This window comes from Mustelus asterias, chromosome 2, assembly GCF_964213995.1.
Source record: "Mustelus asterias chromosome 2, sMusAst1.hap1.1, whole genome shotgun sequence".
NCBI lineage: Eukaryota > Metazoa > Chordata > Chondrichthyes > Carcharhiniformes > Triakidae > Mustelus > Mustelus asterias.
In genome coordinates this window covers 65,712,153-65,728,939 of record NC_135802.1, presented here as the reverse complement: position 1 = coordinate 65,728,939, position 16,787 = coordinate 65,712,153, and the positions used below count along the sequence as shown (strand labels likewise).

The window sequence follows — 16,787 nt, the reverse complement described above, 5'->3', positions numbered from 1 at the left end:
CGAATTAGCGTGAAAACTGGAGAAATTCACGCTGGGTTTTGTCAGTGGGAGTTCAGAGAATAATCTCCCACATTCTGTGCACTGCAGAAGCCACCAGAGTGAATATAATTAAAAACTGGGGCCGGGCCCATCCCCACTGGAGAGGCTGAAATCAGCTGGACTGCTGCGCATGCGCCAATCCATCAGTGCCAAGATTGGCGCAGTGGCCCCGCACTGATGGTCTCCCGATTGCTGGCCAGCTCGATCGTTGGCCCCTTGACTATTCCCAGGCCAGCCTCGAGCACAACCCCACCCCTGATCACTGCCCTCCCTCCCTCCCCCCACCGATCCCTATGCAGAGTGGCAGTGGGACCCCCCACCCACACTGATCACCCCCTGGCACTGCCCCATGCCTGATGTGCAGTGCCATGGTGCTCTCTGGGCATTGGCACTTTGTCTCTTGGTTAGTGCCAGGGGCACAGGGTGCCAATGCCCGGGGGGGGGGATGCTCGTGGGCCCGGAGATCTGAATCCCAGGCTAATCACATGTAAATTATATACAAATAACCATTTAAATGGTCTTTGCGCCTCCCCGCATTGGCATTGTGAGACACTAGTGAGGTGCAATCCTCTGCACAAACCCCGCGAATCGGCTGTGGGATGGGAATTAGCGCAGTGGGATGGGAGAATCGCGGCTAAAATCCCTTGACTTCTAGTAAATGCTTCCTAGTGAATTGTTGAGATAATTGGTGGATTTGAAAAGTAGGTTGCCCATTGTCTTGGCAGTCATCAGTTTATGGCTAAGGCTGGGTATGGGTGCTACTTATTGCTTTGAACACTGTCCAAGATGATTTGGCAAACTCTTGTAGCTGATTGCATTGTGTTAACCATTTCCAACCATTAAATCCAGTAATCACTGACTTATTCATAAATGTTCTTGGGTCAAACTTCACAGTTAATGCCACTCGCTCAATGCCAATTTTTTGAAAACTGGTCAGACAGACAAAGATAACTTTGTGAATCCCAAGACAGCATGATAAATTGCTATATATATTTTATAAATGTAAAAATAGTATGAAAGCAAAATGTTAATTATAAGAACACATTGGATAATGATCAGCATCTTTGCATCTTTGTTTAACATGTTGTGAGGTGTAGTTTGCTCGGTATAAAATGTACTTTGTGTGCATTTATGTAATTATCTACCACCATTTAGTGTAAAATTTGGTGTCTTTCTCTTTCAAACGAACATACAAACTAGGAGCAGGAGTAGACCTTATTCTGTCTTTTGATAAGATCGTGGCTGATATGATTGTGACCTAAACTCTAACCTGTCTACACCCTAAAGAAAATTTGAAGCCTGGAAAAAGTAAAATTTTGGTAGTAAAGTAAGACTGTTAAGTCAATTAAAAAATAATAGCTGTGAGCTATGTTCTTTCTGAGCTACATGCCTGAAGAGCTGCTCGCATAGTGCTATTGTCACTGGACCAGTAATCCAGAGACCCTGGATAATGGGTTTTGATCCCATCATGGCAGAAATTTGAATTCAATAAAAATCTTGAATTGAAAGACTATAATGGTGATCATGAAACCGTTGTCATTTGGTCCATTAATGTCCTTTCAGAGAAGGGATTTACCATTCTTATTGGTCTGGCTTGCAACTGGCTCCAGACCACTGCAATATGGTTGACTCTGTGCTGTACTGTTCTATGTTTTATGGATGATATTGGAATAGTGTAGGTTAGATGGGTTTAGATTGGTTTCGCTGGTCGGCGCAACATCAAGGGCCGAAGGGCCTGTACTGCGCTGTTATGTTCTATGACTCTTAAGTGCCCTCCGATATGGGACGGCAATGATAAGTTCAATGGTAATTATGGATGGGCAATAAATGCTGGTCAAGCTAGTGACACCCACATCACATGAATGAATAGAATTTTAAAAATCTATGAAGTGCTGTGCACTTAATTATTATATCTGTGTTCATCTTCTTTGCCCTAAATAATAAATGAAAAATAACCTCTTGCATAAAGTGCTCCGTCAACCACCTCCTTGAATTTGTTCCATAATTGAATATTAATCATTTATGATCTGGGACAAGATTTTCCATTGGGAGGGTTTCCCGTTACACCACTTGTAGGGTCAATGGGCAATGCACCCCCACCTGTCATTGTAACTCCATAGCCATTTAATGCTCTGAGGAGTGTCAGAGCATTAAATGGGCGGCACGGTAGCACTGTGGTTAGCACTGCTGCTTCACAGCTCCAGGGACCTGGGTTCGATTCCCGGCTTGGGTCACTGTCTGTGTGAAGTTTGCACATTCTCCTCGTGTCTGCGTGGATTTCCTCCCACAGTCCAAAGATGTGCGGGTTAGGTTGATTGGCCATGCTAAAAATTGCCCCTTAGTGTCCTGAGATGCGTAGGTTAGCGGGATTAGCGGGTAAATGTGTAGGGATATGGGGGGTAGGGCCTGGGTGGGATTGTGGTCGGTGCAGAATCGATGGGCCAGATGGCCTCTTTCTGCACTGTAGGGTTTCTATGATTCTATGAAGATGATTGGAGATGGAACTTCTGCCCCTCACTCGAAGGGAGATTGCCCACTTCTTTCCTGCCTGAGACCTGATCAGGATGACCTGTTAGGCACCCATACTCTTCGCTCTCGCTCGCTCTCTTGCCCTGTCCTCTCGCCTCTCTACCCCAGCCCTGCACACTCCACAGAAAAATCAAAATTGTGGACTGATCAGTGGTCAGGAGGGCACCCGGAGAGTATTATGTGCACATCCCAGCCTGCAGCCCACCAGCAATGTATGATAAAATTCAAGCCCATTACCTCCCTCTTCACTGGTCAAGACCCCAAAAAACTCCTTTCAGCTAAAGCAGCATTTCACTTGCACCTTCTTCAATTTGCTCTACTGTAGTCACTGCTCCCAATGAGGCCTCCTTTTACATTGGGAAAACTAAATGCAAACTCGGTAATGTTTTATGGAAGTCTGCAAGCATGACCCCAACCTTCCTGTCACTTGCCATTTCAACTCATCAGCTTGCTCTCATGCCTACATGGCTGTCCATGGCCTGATGCAATGCTTCAGGGAAGCCCACCACAAAATGGTGGAACAACACCTCAACATCAGATTAGGCACATTACAGCCTTCTGGACTCAACATTTGAATTCAACAACTTTAGACTATGAACTTTCTCCTCCATTTTTATCCCCTTTGTTTTGTTTCTTTTGTTTGCCCCAATGCACCTACCCCATAGGACCATCTGCCACTTATTCTTTAATTTTTACTTTCACTGAACATTGACCTTTGTTTAAATCATTCTGCTATCTTGCCTTCATGCCACTTTCAGCACCTTCTATAGCCCTTAATGCTACCATTGACATTCACTTCGTCTTGTGTCCATGACATCTGTCAATTTCACTATGGCCCTGACCTTCTATTCTGCTCTACCATCTCCACCTTGTGGGGGTCAATTAGCTCAGTTGGCTGGACGGCCGGTTTGTGATGCAGAGCGATGCCAACAACACGGGTTCAATTCCCATACCGGTTGAGGTTATCCATGAAGGCCCACCTTCTCAACCTTGCCCCTCACCTGGGTGTGGTGATCCTCTCTCCCCCTCAAAGGGCAGAGCATCCTATGGTCAGCTGGGGCAATGGCAACTTTAACTTCCTGTCTGACTATATAATCCATGATATTTCTAACCCTCTTCAGCTCTGAAGAAGAGTCATCCAGACTCAAACGTTAACTGTTTTTATCTTCACAAATGCTGCCACACCTGCTTGCGTTTATCCAGCATTTTTTGTTTATATACCATAAAATTCTGCCCCTGAAGCCTTGCCCTCGCAATATTCATGTCTTGGAAGGCTTACATGTCTATTTTGATTAAAATGTGTTTGAACATTGCTTGTTAAGATTAGTTGTTACGGACGTTTACAGCGTTGTGATTTAATTCCATTGCTGCTCACTTAAATGCACAGTGAATTGGGTCAATGATGCTGGGCTGAATAACAATTTCTAAATCATTCAATAGCCCAAGTGAAAGTTAACTGTCTTTCAGAGAAAGTGTCAAAGGGTGAATAAAGGAGGGTTGCTGCTGGAGGCCAGAATAGGCGACTGGAGATGGGCAATAAATGTTGGCCAGTCAGTGACGCCCATATCCCATGAATGAATAAAAAAATAAATTGGTGAGAGGGAGGGATTTCAGACCATTTGGCCAAAGGCTCCCAGGTTTACTGATGCAACGAGTACAAGAGTTGGGAAATCATGTTGCAACGATATAAAACCTTGGTTAAGCTGCATTTGCAATAGTGTGTGCAGTTCTGGTCACCACACTACCAGAAGGACATGGAAGCTTTGGAGGAGTGCAAAGAAGGTTCACCAGAATGTTGCCTGGTCTTGTTGGTGTTGACTACGAGGAGAGGTTGAATAAATTAGAATTGTTTTCACTGGAAAGACAGAGGCTGAGGGGAGACCTCTTAGAGGTCTACAAAGTTATGAGAGGTATAGACGGTGGATAGTCCGAGGCTTTTTCCTATAGTGGAAGTGTCAATTACAAGAGGGCACAGGTTCAAAGTGAGAGGGGGACGTTTTTCACGCAGAGTGATGGGTGCCTGGAACACGCTACCAGAGGACGTGGTGGAAGCAAGCACATTGGCAACATTTAAGAGGCATCTGTATGGGTACATGAGTGGGGAGGGAGTAGGGGGATATGGACCGAGTAAGGACAGAATGTTTTTTTTAGTTCAGTTAGGGCATCATGATTGGCACAGGCTGAGGGCTGAAAGGCCTGTTCCTGTGCTGTATTTTTTTGTTCTTTGTGGTGGGAAGCGGGAAGGTTGGGGCAGAGGCTGCTATGAAATTCTGAGCAGGAAATTGTGATTGTGTCAGAAGATGGGAGACTATCAGCAATGGTGCTAGCTTTGAGATGAAAGCATGAAACGGATTTGAGATTTTGCAGAGAGCAAGAAACGAATCTTGAATAGCTCCCCCATTATGACATAGGGGCCAGACTCTTCACTGCCCGATCATCCACACAAATTGATCAGCAATTGTTTTTGATTCATTTTCCAATGTGTGTGAGTGGCATAATAGCACAAGTTGTGGATTCCCACTGTTTGATCCTTGTCATTACTTGGTGGTTACAGATTCAGAAAGGAAAGTTTAAAATATCTAATTTCAAAGAGACAAGTAGTAGATGGCTTCAGAAATAGAAACGCAACCACCTTAAAGCAATTGGATCCAGCCATCTCCAGATCAAGTGCGTGTTTACTAAAAAGAAAGGAATCAAACAGTGGCATAGTGGTTAGCACTGCTGCCTCAAAACGCCAGGGACCTGGGTTCAATTCCGGCCTTGGGTTACTGTCTGTGCAGAATTTGCGCTTTCTCCCCATGTCTGCGTGGGTCTCCTCTGGGTGCTCTGGTTTCCTCCCACAATCCAAAGATGTGTGGGTTAGGTTGATTGGCCATGCTAAATTGACCTGAGTGTCAGGGGGATTAGCAGGGTAAATGTGTGGGAATAGGGCCTGGGAATAGGGATTGTGGTCAGTGCAGACTCAGTGGGCCGAATAGCCTCCTTCCGCACTGTAGGGGTTCTGTGATTCTGTGTAACTTGAAGCCTTCAATAAATACAAGTTAATCTCTCTCTTTCTTTAGATTTTATTTGATTTCATATTAAATAAACATCTTGAGCTGTACATTCTGTTAATTATTCCTTGTTTTAATGTTTTTCTTCCATACCTCTGGTAACTTTTAAGAAAATGTATAAGTTTTCAGTTTTTACATTACCTTGATATTGGTGCACATAATGCAATTCATTTCACATGAGGATGGAAAAAAAATTAGGGAACAGCAGTTGCAAGTGAAGAGGTTAGGAGAAATTGATTTATGCAGAGTGTCGGAGCATGGAATGTTTCGCCATAAAGAATAGTTAAGATCATTGCATCTTGTAATATATAAACATTTAAAACAGAGGATAATACAGGGCTATGAAGAAAGCACAGAAGTGGGATTAATTTTGGATTGTTAGATCAAAAATCTGATTTTGATAGTGGGTGACATATTTACATCTTGTGCTGTAAATTTCAATGGTTTGGTGTTGTATGAATCCACAATTGCATTATAGCCTTGTAATGCCATTTTAGTTTTATGCTATAGTTAGTTGAACTATAACCTCAATTTCATCGCAGAAATATTTCTATGATCTGTCCTAAGAATTTTTTTGTTTATTTCTAGTGCGCTGTGGAGAGTGGATTCCCAGAGTTTCCAAAGCAGATCATTCCCTTGAAGACCTTGAATGCAGTAGCCTCAATCCCAGTTATGTATTCTTGGTCTCCCCTTCAGCAAAATTTCATGGTACGTGGTTCAAACTTATGCAAAATTTGTTTTTCAATTTTTGTTTAATTGCAGTGATATATCCGTGCAATGCATGGATAGTAAGAGTGGGTTTACCGCTTAAAATAATTAATATTGTAATTTTATTTGGACAAAGGGAGTCTATTTAATTGTTATTTTTTCAAAATTGAGCATCCAAAAGTTAATGTTGTGATACATTCATTAATAGCTGAAGTGACATTTTTCATGCATGTTCTTTGCAAAATTTAGCAAATACATGATACAATACCAAAAATTCTTTTTAAAAAGAACACTTGCACTGATGTCTACATTAAATTCTAAATTGGGTCAAGGCCAATTTTGATGGTATCAGGCAGGAACTTTCAAAAGTTCATTGGGGGAGTCTGTGGGAAGGCAAAAGGATGTCTGGTATGTGGCAGGCTTTCAAAAGTGTGTTAACCAGGGTTCACAGTAAACACGTTCCTCTTAGAGTGAAGGGCAAGGCTGGCAGAAGTAGGGAACCCTGGATGACTCGGGATATTGAGGCCCTGATCAAGAAGAAGAAAGAGGCACATGACATGCGTAGGCAGCTGGGATCAAGTGAATCCCTTGAAGAGTATAGGGGGTGTAGGAGTAGAGTTAAGAGAGAAATCAGGAGGGTAAAAGGGGGACACGAGATTGTTTTGGCAGATAAGGCACGGGAGAAACCAAAGAACTTCTACAAATACATAAAGGGCAAAAGAGTAACAAAGGAGAGAGTAGGGCCTCTTAAGGATCAACAAGGTCATCTGTGTGCGGATCCACAAGAGATGGGTGAGATCCTAAATGAATATTTCTCATCAGTATTTGCTATTGAGAAAAGCATGGATGTTAAGGAACTTGGGGAAATAAATAGTGATGTCTTGAGGAGTGTACATATTACAGAGAAGGAGGTGCTGAAAGTCTTAAAAGCGCATCAAGGTAGATAAATCCCCAGGACCTGATGAAGTGTATCCCAGGGCGTGTGGGAGGCTAGGGAGGAAATTGCGAGGCCCCTAGTTGAGATATTTGAATCATCGATAGTCATGGGTGAGGTGCCTGAAGATTGGAGAGTGGTAAATGTTGTGCCTTTGTTTAAAAAGGGCTGCAGGGAAAAGCCTGGGAAATACAGGCCAGTGAACCTCACATCTGTGGTGGGTAAGTTGTTGGAAGGTATTTTGAAAGACAGGATCTACGTGCATTTAGAGATGCAAGGACTGATTAGGGACAGTCAGCATTGCTTTGTGAGTGGAAAATCATGTGTCACAAATTTGATTGGGTTTTTTGAAGGGGTAACCTAGAAGGTAGATGAGGGCAGTGCAGTTGATGTTGTCTACATGGACGTTAGTAAGGCCTTTGACAAAGTACCACATGGTAGGTTGTTGCATAAGGTTAAATCTCACGGGATCCAGGGTGAGGTATATAAATGGATACAAAATTAGCTTCTTGACAGAAGCCAGAGGGTGGTTGTAGAGGGTTGTTTTTCAAACTGGAGGCCTGTGACCAGTGGTGTGCCTCAGGGATCAGTGCTGGGTCCACTGTTATTTGTCATTTATATGAATGATTTGGATGAGAATATAGGAGGCATGGTTAATAAGTTTGCAGGTGACACCAAGATTGGTGGCATAGCGGACAGTGAAGAAAGTTAGCTCTGATTGCAACGGGATCTTGATCAATTGGGTCAGTGGGCTGACGAATGGCAGATGGAGTTTAATTTAGACAAATGCGAGGTGATGCATTTTGGGAGATTGAACCAGGGCAGGACTTACTCAGTTAATGGTAGGGCATTGGGGAGAGTTGCAGAACAAAGAGATCTAGGGGTATATGTTCATAGCTCCTTGACAGTGGAGTCACAGATGGACAGAGTGGTGAAGAAGGCATTCAGCATGCTTGGTTTCATCGGTCAGAACGTTGAATACAGGAGTTGGGACGTCTTGTTGAAGTTGTACAAGACATTGGTACGGCCACATTTGGAATACTGTGTGCAGTTCTGGTCACCCTATTATAGGAAGGATATTATTAAACTAGAAAGAGTGCAGAAAAGATTTACTCGGATGCTACCGGGACTTGATGGTTTGAGTTTTAAGGAGAGGCTGGATAGACTGGGACTTTTTTCTCTAGGGCATAGGAGGCAGAGGGGTGACCGTATCGAGGTCTATAAAATAATGAGGGGCATAGACTAGGTAGATAGTCAATATCTTTTCCCAAAGGCAGGGGAGTCTAAAACTAGAGGGCATAGGTTTAAGGGGAGAGATACAAAAGTGTCCAGAGGGGCAATGTTTTCACACACACGGTGGTGAGTGTCTGGAACAAGCTACCAGAGGTAGTAAAGGCGGGTATAATGTTGTATTTTAAAAAGCATTTAGATAGTTACATGGATAAGATGGATATAGAAGGATATGGGCCAAATGCGGTCAATTGGGATTAGCTTACGGGTTTAAAAAAAAAAGGGCAGTGTGGTCATGTTGGGCTATGATAATGTATAATTGATTGTCTTCTATTTTCTGAGGAATAGATTCTGACCGTGCTAACATTACTGAAAATCTTGCTTTTTAACTTTGCAAACACAACACTCTTTTTCCTCCACCCCAAAAAAATTGGACTTGTTGTTTGTTTGGAAGACACTTGAGATGGTCCACAAGTATATTTAAAAATTATACTGTGTATATTTACATTTTACACTATTTAGGAGCTCAATAATGAGCTCCAAATGTTTGTCACTTTTTTGCCTGACTAGATGTAAGGAACTTTTTTTTAAATTTAAGGTGGAAGATGAAACTGTTTTACATAATATTCCTTACATGGGGGATGAAATCTTGGATCAAGATGGGACTTTCATCGAAGAACTCATCAAAAACTATGATGGAAAGGTGCATGGAGACAGAGGTGAGATTATCCGTAATGGAAATTTGTTAGTTCTATCGTGATTTTAAGTTTTCCAAAGTATGAAAATTTGAACTCTGAAGTCCATGTATAATTTCTATATTGAGGGTCTGATTTTTTTTTTTCTCCCCATGATTCCCCAAGTTAATCTAGTGAAAGTGAAACATGGAATTACAAGCTGTTAGACTAACATCAGGAGTATGGAAAATGCTAGAGTATGTTGTAAAGGATGTGATAACTGGACACTTAAAAAATATCAAAGGGATTAAACAAAGTCAGCATGAATTTATGGAACAGAAATCATGTTTGACAAACTGCCTGGTGTTTTTCGTGGGATAACCAGTAGACCTGATGTGTTTGGATTTTCTGAAAGCTTTTGAGAAAAATCCCACATAAGAGGTTAATGTGCATGGGATTGGAGGTAATATAATAGTATGGAATGAGAATTGCTGGTTAGCATACAGGAAATAGAGTAGGAATAAATGAGTTTTTTTTAGGGTGGAAGGTAGTGACTGATGGAGTGCAACAGGGATCAGTGCTTGGGCCCCAGCTATTCACAATATTTATCAACGATTTATATCAGGGGATTGAATGTAATTTTTCCAAGTTTGCTGACAACGCAAAACTAGGTGGAATTAAGAGCGATGGGGAGGAAGTAAAGAGGTTTCGAGATGATTTTAGGCAAATGGGCAAATACATGGAAGGTGCAGTACAATGTGGGTAAGTTTGAAGTTTGCCGCTTTGGTAGAAAAAAACGGAATGGCAGATTATTATTGAAATGGTGACAGATTAGGAAATATTGATTTTTTTTTAAACAAAGGGGCCAGGTGGTGTTGTACATGAGTCACTGCAAACAAGCATGTTGGTGCAGCAAGCAGTTAGGAATGTAAATGGTATATTGGCTGTCATTACAAGAAGATTTGAGCTCATGAGCAAGGATGTCTTACTACTGCTGTATAGGCACTTGGTGAGACCACACCTGAAAGTTTTGGTCTCCTTACCTAAGAAACGATATATTTGACATTGAGGAGGTGCAGTGAAGGTTCACCAGACTGAGCCCTGGATGGCAGGATTGTTGTATGAGGAGAGAATCATGGAATCCCTACAGTGCAGAAGAGGGCCATTCGGCCTATCGAGTCTGCACCGACCACAATCCCACCCAGGCCCTATTCCCGTAACCCCACATATTTACCCTGCTAATCCCCCTGGGATTGATTTAGCATGGCCAATCAACCTAACCCGCACATCTTTGGACTGGGTTGACTAGACTTGTACTCACTGAAATTTAGTAGAATGAGGGAGGATCAAATCGAAAGGTATAAAATTCTGACAGGGCTGAACAGGCTGAATGCAAGGATGGTCATTCCCTGGCTAGGGGTGTCTAGCACAAGGGGTCACAGTCTCAGAATAAGGGGTAGGCCATTTGTGACATGAGGAGAAATATCTTCACTCGGTGGTAAAGCTGTGGAATTCTCTACCCAGAAGGCTGTGGTTTGATTTGGTATATTGTTGTCACGTGTATTAGTGTATATAGTGAAAAGTATTGTTTCTTGCGTGCGATACATTCAAATCATATCGTACATAGAGAAGAAAAGGAGAGAGTGTAGAATGTAGTGTTACAGTCATAGCTAGGGTGTAAAGAAAGATCACCTTAATATGAGGTAGGTCCATTCAAAAGTCTGATGGCAGCAGGGAAGATACTGTTCTTGAGTTGATTGGTATGTGTCCTCAGAGTTGTATCTTTTTCCCAACGAAAGAAGGTGGAAGAGAGTATGTCTGGGGTCCTTGATTATGCTGGCTGCTTTTCCGAGGCAGTGGGAAGTGTAGACAGTGTCAATGGGTGGTAGGCTGGTTTGCATGTGGAGGCAAAGTCACTGAATATATTTAAAAAGGAATTTGATTTCTAAACACTTAAGGCATCAAGGGGTACGGGGAGAGAGTGGGAGTATGGCTTTGAGATAGAGGATCAGCCATGGTCACATTGAACGGTGGAACAATCTCGAGGGGTCAAATGCTCTTTTTTTCTATGTTTCACCATCTTTCGCTCCTCCAATCTTTACTTGATGTTTGTTTCAATATTGCAGAATGTGGTTTTATCAACGATGAGATCTTTGTCGAGTTGGTAAATGCTCTCACCCAGTACAGTGATAATGATGAAGAGGAGGATGATGATGAAGATGATCAAGAGAACAAATCTGAGAAGACAGATGGAAGTGACATCAAAGAAGAAAGCAATGATTCCAGAAAAGATTATCAGGAAATCAATATGGATGGTAAGGGTATGATTTAAGTTTTTCTTCTAAATTTTATTAACTTTAGGAACATAGGAGCAGATGTAGGCCATTCAGCCCATTAACCCTGCTCCATGTTAGAACATAGAACATAGAACATTACAGCGCAGAACAGGCCCTTCGGCCCACGATGTTGCACCGACCAGTTAAAAAAAAAACTGTGACCCTCCAACCTAAACCAATTTCTTTTCGTCCATGAACCTATCTACGGATCTCTTAAACGCCCCCAAACTAGGCGCATTTACTACTGATGCTGGCAGGGCATTCCAATCCCTCACCACCCTCTGGGTAAAGAACCTACCCCTGACATCGGTTCTATAACTACCCCCCCTCAATTTAAAGCCATGCCCCCTCGTGCTGGATTTCTCCATCAGAGGAAAAAGGCTATCACTATCCACCCTATCTAAACCTCTAATCATCTTATATGTTTCAATAAGATCCCCTCTTAGCCGCCGCCTTTCCAGCGAAAACAATCCCAAATCCCTCAGCCTCTCCTCATAGGATCTCCCCTCCATACCAGGCAACATCCTGGTAAACCTCCTCTGCACCCTCTCCAAAGCCTCCACATCCTTCCTGTAATGTGGGGACCAGAACTGCACACAGTACTCCAAGTGCGGCCGCACCAGAGTTGTGTACAGTTGCAACATAACGCTACGACTCCTAAATTCAATCCCCCTACCAATAAACGCCAAGACACCATATGCCTTCTTAACAACCTTATCTACTTGATTCCCAACTTTCAGGGATCTATGCACACATACACCTAGATCCCTCTGCTCCTCCACACTATTCAAAGTCCTCCCGTTAGCCCTATACTCAACACATCTGTTATTCCTACCAAAGTGAATTACCTCACACTTCTCCGCATTAAACTCCATCCGCCACCTCTCGGCCCAACTTTGCAACCTGTCTAAGTCTTCCTGCAAACTACGACACCCTTCCTCACTGTCTACCACACCACCGACTTTGGTGTCATCAGCAAATTTGCTAATCCACCCAACTATACCCTCATCCAGATCATTAATAAATATTACAAACAACAGTGGCCCCAAAACAGATCCCTGAGGTACACCACTTGTAACCGCACTCCATGATGAATATTTACTATCAACCACCACCCTCTGTTTCCTATCCGCTAGCCAATTCCTGATCCAATTTCCTAGATCACCCCCAATCCCATACATCTGCATTTTCTGCAGAAGCCTACCATGGTGAACCTTATCAAACGCCTTACTAAAATCCATATATACCACGTCCACTGCCTTGCCCCCATCCACCCCCTTGGTCACTTTCTCAAAAAACTCAATAAGGTTAGTAAGGCACGACCTACCTGCCACAAAACCATGCTGACTATCACCTATCAATTCATTACTCTCCAAATAACTATAAATCCTATCCCTTATAATTTTTTCCAACATCTTGCCGACAACAGAAGTGAGACTCACCGGTCTATAATTCCCGGGGAAGTCTCTGTTCCCCTTCTTAAACAATGGGACAACATTCGCTAACCTCCAATCTTCTGGTACTATACCAGAGGCCAACGACGACCTGAAGATCAGAGCCAGAGGCTCTGCAATCACTTCTCTTGCCTCCCAGAGAATCCTTGGATAAATCCCATCCGGACCAGGGGATTTATCTATTTTCAGACCCTCCAGAATATCCTGCACATCCTCCTTATCAACTGTAATACTGTCTATTCTACTCCCCTGCAACCCAGTGTCCTCCTCAGCTATATTCATGTCCCCTTGCGTGAACACCGAAGAGAAATATTGGTTCAATGCTTCACCAATCTCCTCCGGTTCCACACATAACTTCCCTCTGCCATCTATAACTGGCCCTAAACTTGCCCTAACCAACCTTCTGTTCTTGACATACCTATAGAACGCCTTAGGATTCTCTTTAACCCTATCCGCCAAAGTCTTCTCATGTCCCCTTTTAGCCCTTCTAAGCTCGCTCTTCAACTCCCTCTTAGCCAATCTAAAGCTTTCTAGTGCACTACCCGAGTGCTCACGTCTCATCCGAACATAAGCCTCCTTTTTCTTTTTAACCAACAAAGAAACTTTTTTGGTGCACCACGGTTCCCTAGCCCTACCAATTCCTCCTTGCCTGACAGGGACATACCTATCACAGACTCGCAGTAGCTGCTCCTTGAAAAAACTCCACATGTCGGACGTTCCCAGTCCCTGTAATCTCCTAGTCCAACCTATGTTTCCTAATTCTCTCCTAATAGCCTCATAATTACCCTTCCCCCAGCTAAAACCACTGGCCCGAGGTTCATGCCTATCCCTTTCCATCACTAAGGTGAACGTAACCGAATTGTGGTCACTATCACCAAAATGCACACCAACTTCCAAGTCTAGCACCTGGTCTGGCTCATTTCCCAGCACCAGATCCAATATAGCCTCACCTCTAGTTGGCCTGTCTACATACTGAGTCAAAAAACCTTCCTGCACGCTTTGAACAAAAACTGACCCCTCTAACGAGCTAGAGCTATAACAATTCCAGTCAATATTAGTCAAGTTAAAATCCCCCATAACAATTGCCCTATTACTTTCACTCCTAAGCAGGATTGACTCCGCAATCCTTTCCTCAACCTCTCTAGAACTTTTAGGAGGTCTATAAAAGACTCCCAACAGGGTGACCTCTCCTCTCCTATTTCTAATCTCCGCCCATACTACCTCAACAGATAAGTCCTCATCAAACCTCCTCTCTGACACTGTGATACAATCTCTGACCAATAATGCTACCCCTCCCCCTCTTCTACCTCCTTCCCTACTTCGACTAAAACATTTGAACCCCGGGACCTGCAGCATCCATTCCTGCCCCTGCTCTATCCATGTCTCTGAAATAGCCACAACATCGAAGTCCCAGGTACTGATCCACGCTGCAAGTTCACCCACTTTATTGCGAATACTCCTGGCATTGAAGTATACACATTTCAAACCCTGCTCCACTCCACCTCTGCAATGCCGTGCATTGCAGTCCCCATCCATGCATCCCTCACTTTCAGCCCCACTACTCAGGATCCCTCCCCCCCCCCGAATCAGTTTAAACCTCCCTGCATGGCCTTAGCAAATTTACCCCCCAGGATATTGGTCCCCTTCTGATTAAGGTGTAGACCATCCTTCTCATAGAGGTCACACCTTCCCCAGTACGAGCCCCAATTGCTTAAGTACCTGAACCCCTCCCTCCTGCACCATCCCCTCAGCCATGAATTCAAACCTTCCCTCTCCCTATTCCTCTCTAAACTATCCCGTGGTACAGGCAAGAGTCCAGAGATAACCACTCTGTCAGTCTTGGCCTTTAGTTTCCACCCCAATTCAAACAAATCATTGCCAATTATTTACCCCTTGTATCATATTTCCCTACTGTTCCCATATCCCTTGATGCATATGAATTAGGAGCAGGACACAGACACCTGCGTGCACCTCCCCTCTCCAATTGGGGTTCCTCCGAGGCACTGCCCTGCCATGTTCCTCACCACATGGGGGCTTTAGTCACGCCGCAACCCTGCTGTGGTTACCACAACTATTTCTGTTTTTGGAAGATAGTAGTGATTTCTGCAGGTGTGCCTTCATGCTGATGGGTGGGAGAACAGCTGATGACCCTGGAAGCAACACAAACTGAGATCTCATTGCTGAAAGCCTGTTATGGCCCTCTTGTGAGAGTTAGTGGCCATAATTCGACTTGCGCCTGTGGTGAACAGACCCAGAAAATCATGGCCCAAGTATCTATCTAGCTTGGCCGGCAAAATTTTCAGACTTTGCTTCCAATGCCTTTTGAGGAAGAGTTGAAGAAACTCATCTCTGCCTTAAAGGAGCGACCCCTTATTTTTAAACCCAGACCCCTAGTTCTAGATTCTCTGATATTAACCCAAAGTTCTAGATTCTCTTGCAAGCGAAACCATCCTCACCACATCCACCTTGTCAATATCCCTCAGGATCTTAAAGGTTTTGCTCAAGTTGCATTTGCCAGATTTTTGCTCACTCCCTTAATCTACCTTTTTGATTTCATTTATTATTGTCACATGTATTGGTGTACAGTGAAAAGTATTGTTTCTTGTGCTCTATACAGACAAAGCATACTGTTCTTAGAATACATAGGGGGGGAAGGAAAGTAGAGGGTGCAGAATAGTGTTACAGTCATAGAAAGATCAACTTGATAAAAGGTAGGTCCATTCAAATGCCTGATGGCAGCAGGGAAGCAATTATTCTTGAATCGGTTGGTATGTGATCTCAGATTTTTGTATCTTTTCCCTGACGAAAGAAGGTGGAAGAGAGTATGTCCGGGGTCCGTGATTATGCCGGCTGCTTTTCCAAGGCAGCGGGAAATGTCGACAGAGTCAATGAATGGGAGGTTGGTTTGTGTGATAAACTAGGCTACATTCACAACCTTTCGTAGTGTCTTACGGTCTTGGACAGAGCAGGAGCCATACCAAGCTATGATACATCTGAAAAGGATGCTTTCTATGGTGTATTTGTAAAAGTTGGTGAAACTTTTAGCCCACATGCAAAATTTCCTTAGATTCCTGAGAAAATAGAGGCTTTGGTGGGCGTTCTTAACTATAGAATCAGAGTGGAGGGACCAGGAAAGATTGTTGGTGATCTGGAAACCTGAAGCTCTCAACCATTTCCACTTCATCCCTGTTGATGTAGACAGGAACGTAGCCTCCACTATGCTCCTGAAGTCAATGACTATCCTTTTTGTGTTACCGACATTAAGGGAGAGATTATTGTCAAAACACCAGTTCATCAGATTCTCTATCTCTTTCCTGTACTCCGTCTCGTTGTTTGAGATCCGACCCCCCTATGGTGGTGTCATCAGCAAACTTGAAAATGGAGTTGGAGTGGAATTTGGCCATGAAGTCACAAGTGTATCAGGAGTATAGTATGGGCCTGAGGACACAGCCTTGCGGGGCACCGGTGTTGAGGATAATCGTGGAGGAGATTTCATTGCTTATCATTACTGATTGTGGTTGCTTTGTAGCCTCATTGTGTCCTCTTCACAATTTACTTTCCTGTCTATCTTAGTGTCATCAGCAAATTTAGCAACCATACCTTCAATGTCTTCATCCAACTCATTTATATAAATTGTAAAAAGTTGAGGCTCTAGCACTGATCCCTGTTGTACACCACATGCCAACCAGAAAAAGATCCATTTATGCCAACATTTTCCTGTTAGCTAGCCAATCTTCCATCATGCCAATATGTTTCCCCCTAAACCATGAACTTTTATTTTATGCAATAGGCTTTTGATATGGTACCTTATCAAATGCCTTTTGGAAATC

At 43.4% G+C, this 16,787-nt stretch overlaps 1 protein-coding gene across 4 annotated transcripts in view; it reads left to right on the top strand.

The window, feature by feature from the left end:
- The window catches only part of ezh2 (enhancer of zeste 2 polycomb repressive complex 2 subunit), a 93,887-nt gene that overhangs the window by 25,519 nt on the left and 51,581 nt on the right, over positions 1-16,787 (top strand). For all 4 annotated transcript variants that reach the window (XM_078236538.1, XM_078236545.1, XM_078236527.1 and 1 more), the window contains 3 exons: positions 6,210-6,329; positions 9,092-9,212; positions 11,294-11,482. In XM_078236538.1, coding sequence (XP_078092664.1) covers positions 6,210-6,329; positions 9,092-9,212; positions 11,294-11,482 — 430 coding nt within the window. The remainder of the gene's footprint in view (positions 1-6,209; positions 6,330-9,091; positions 9,213-11,293; positions 11,483-16,787) is intronic.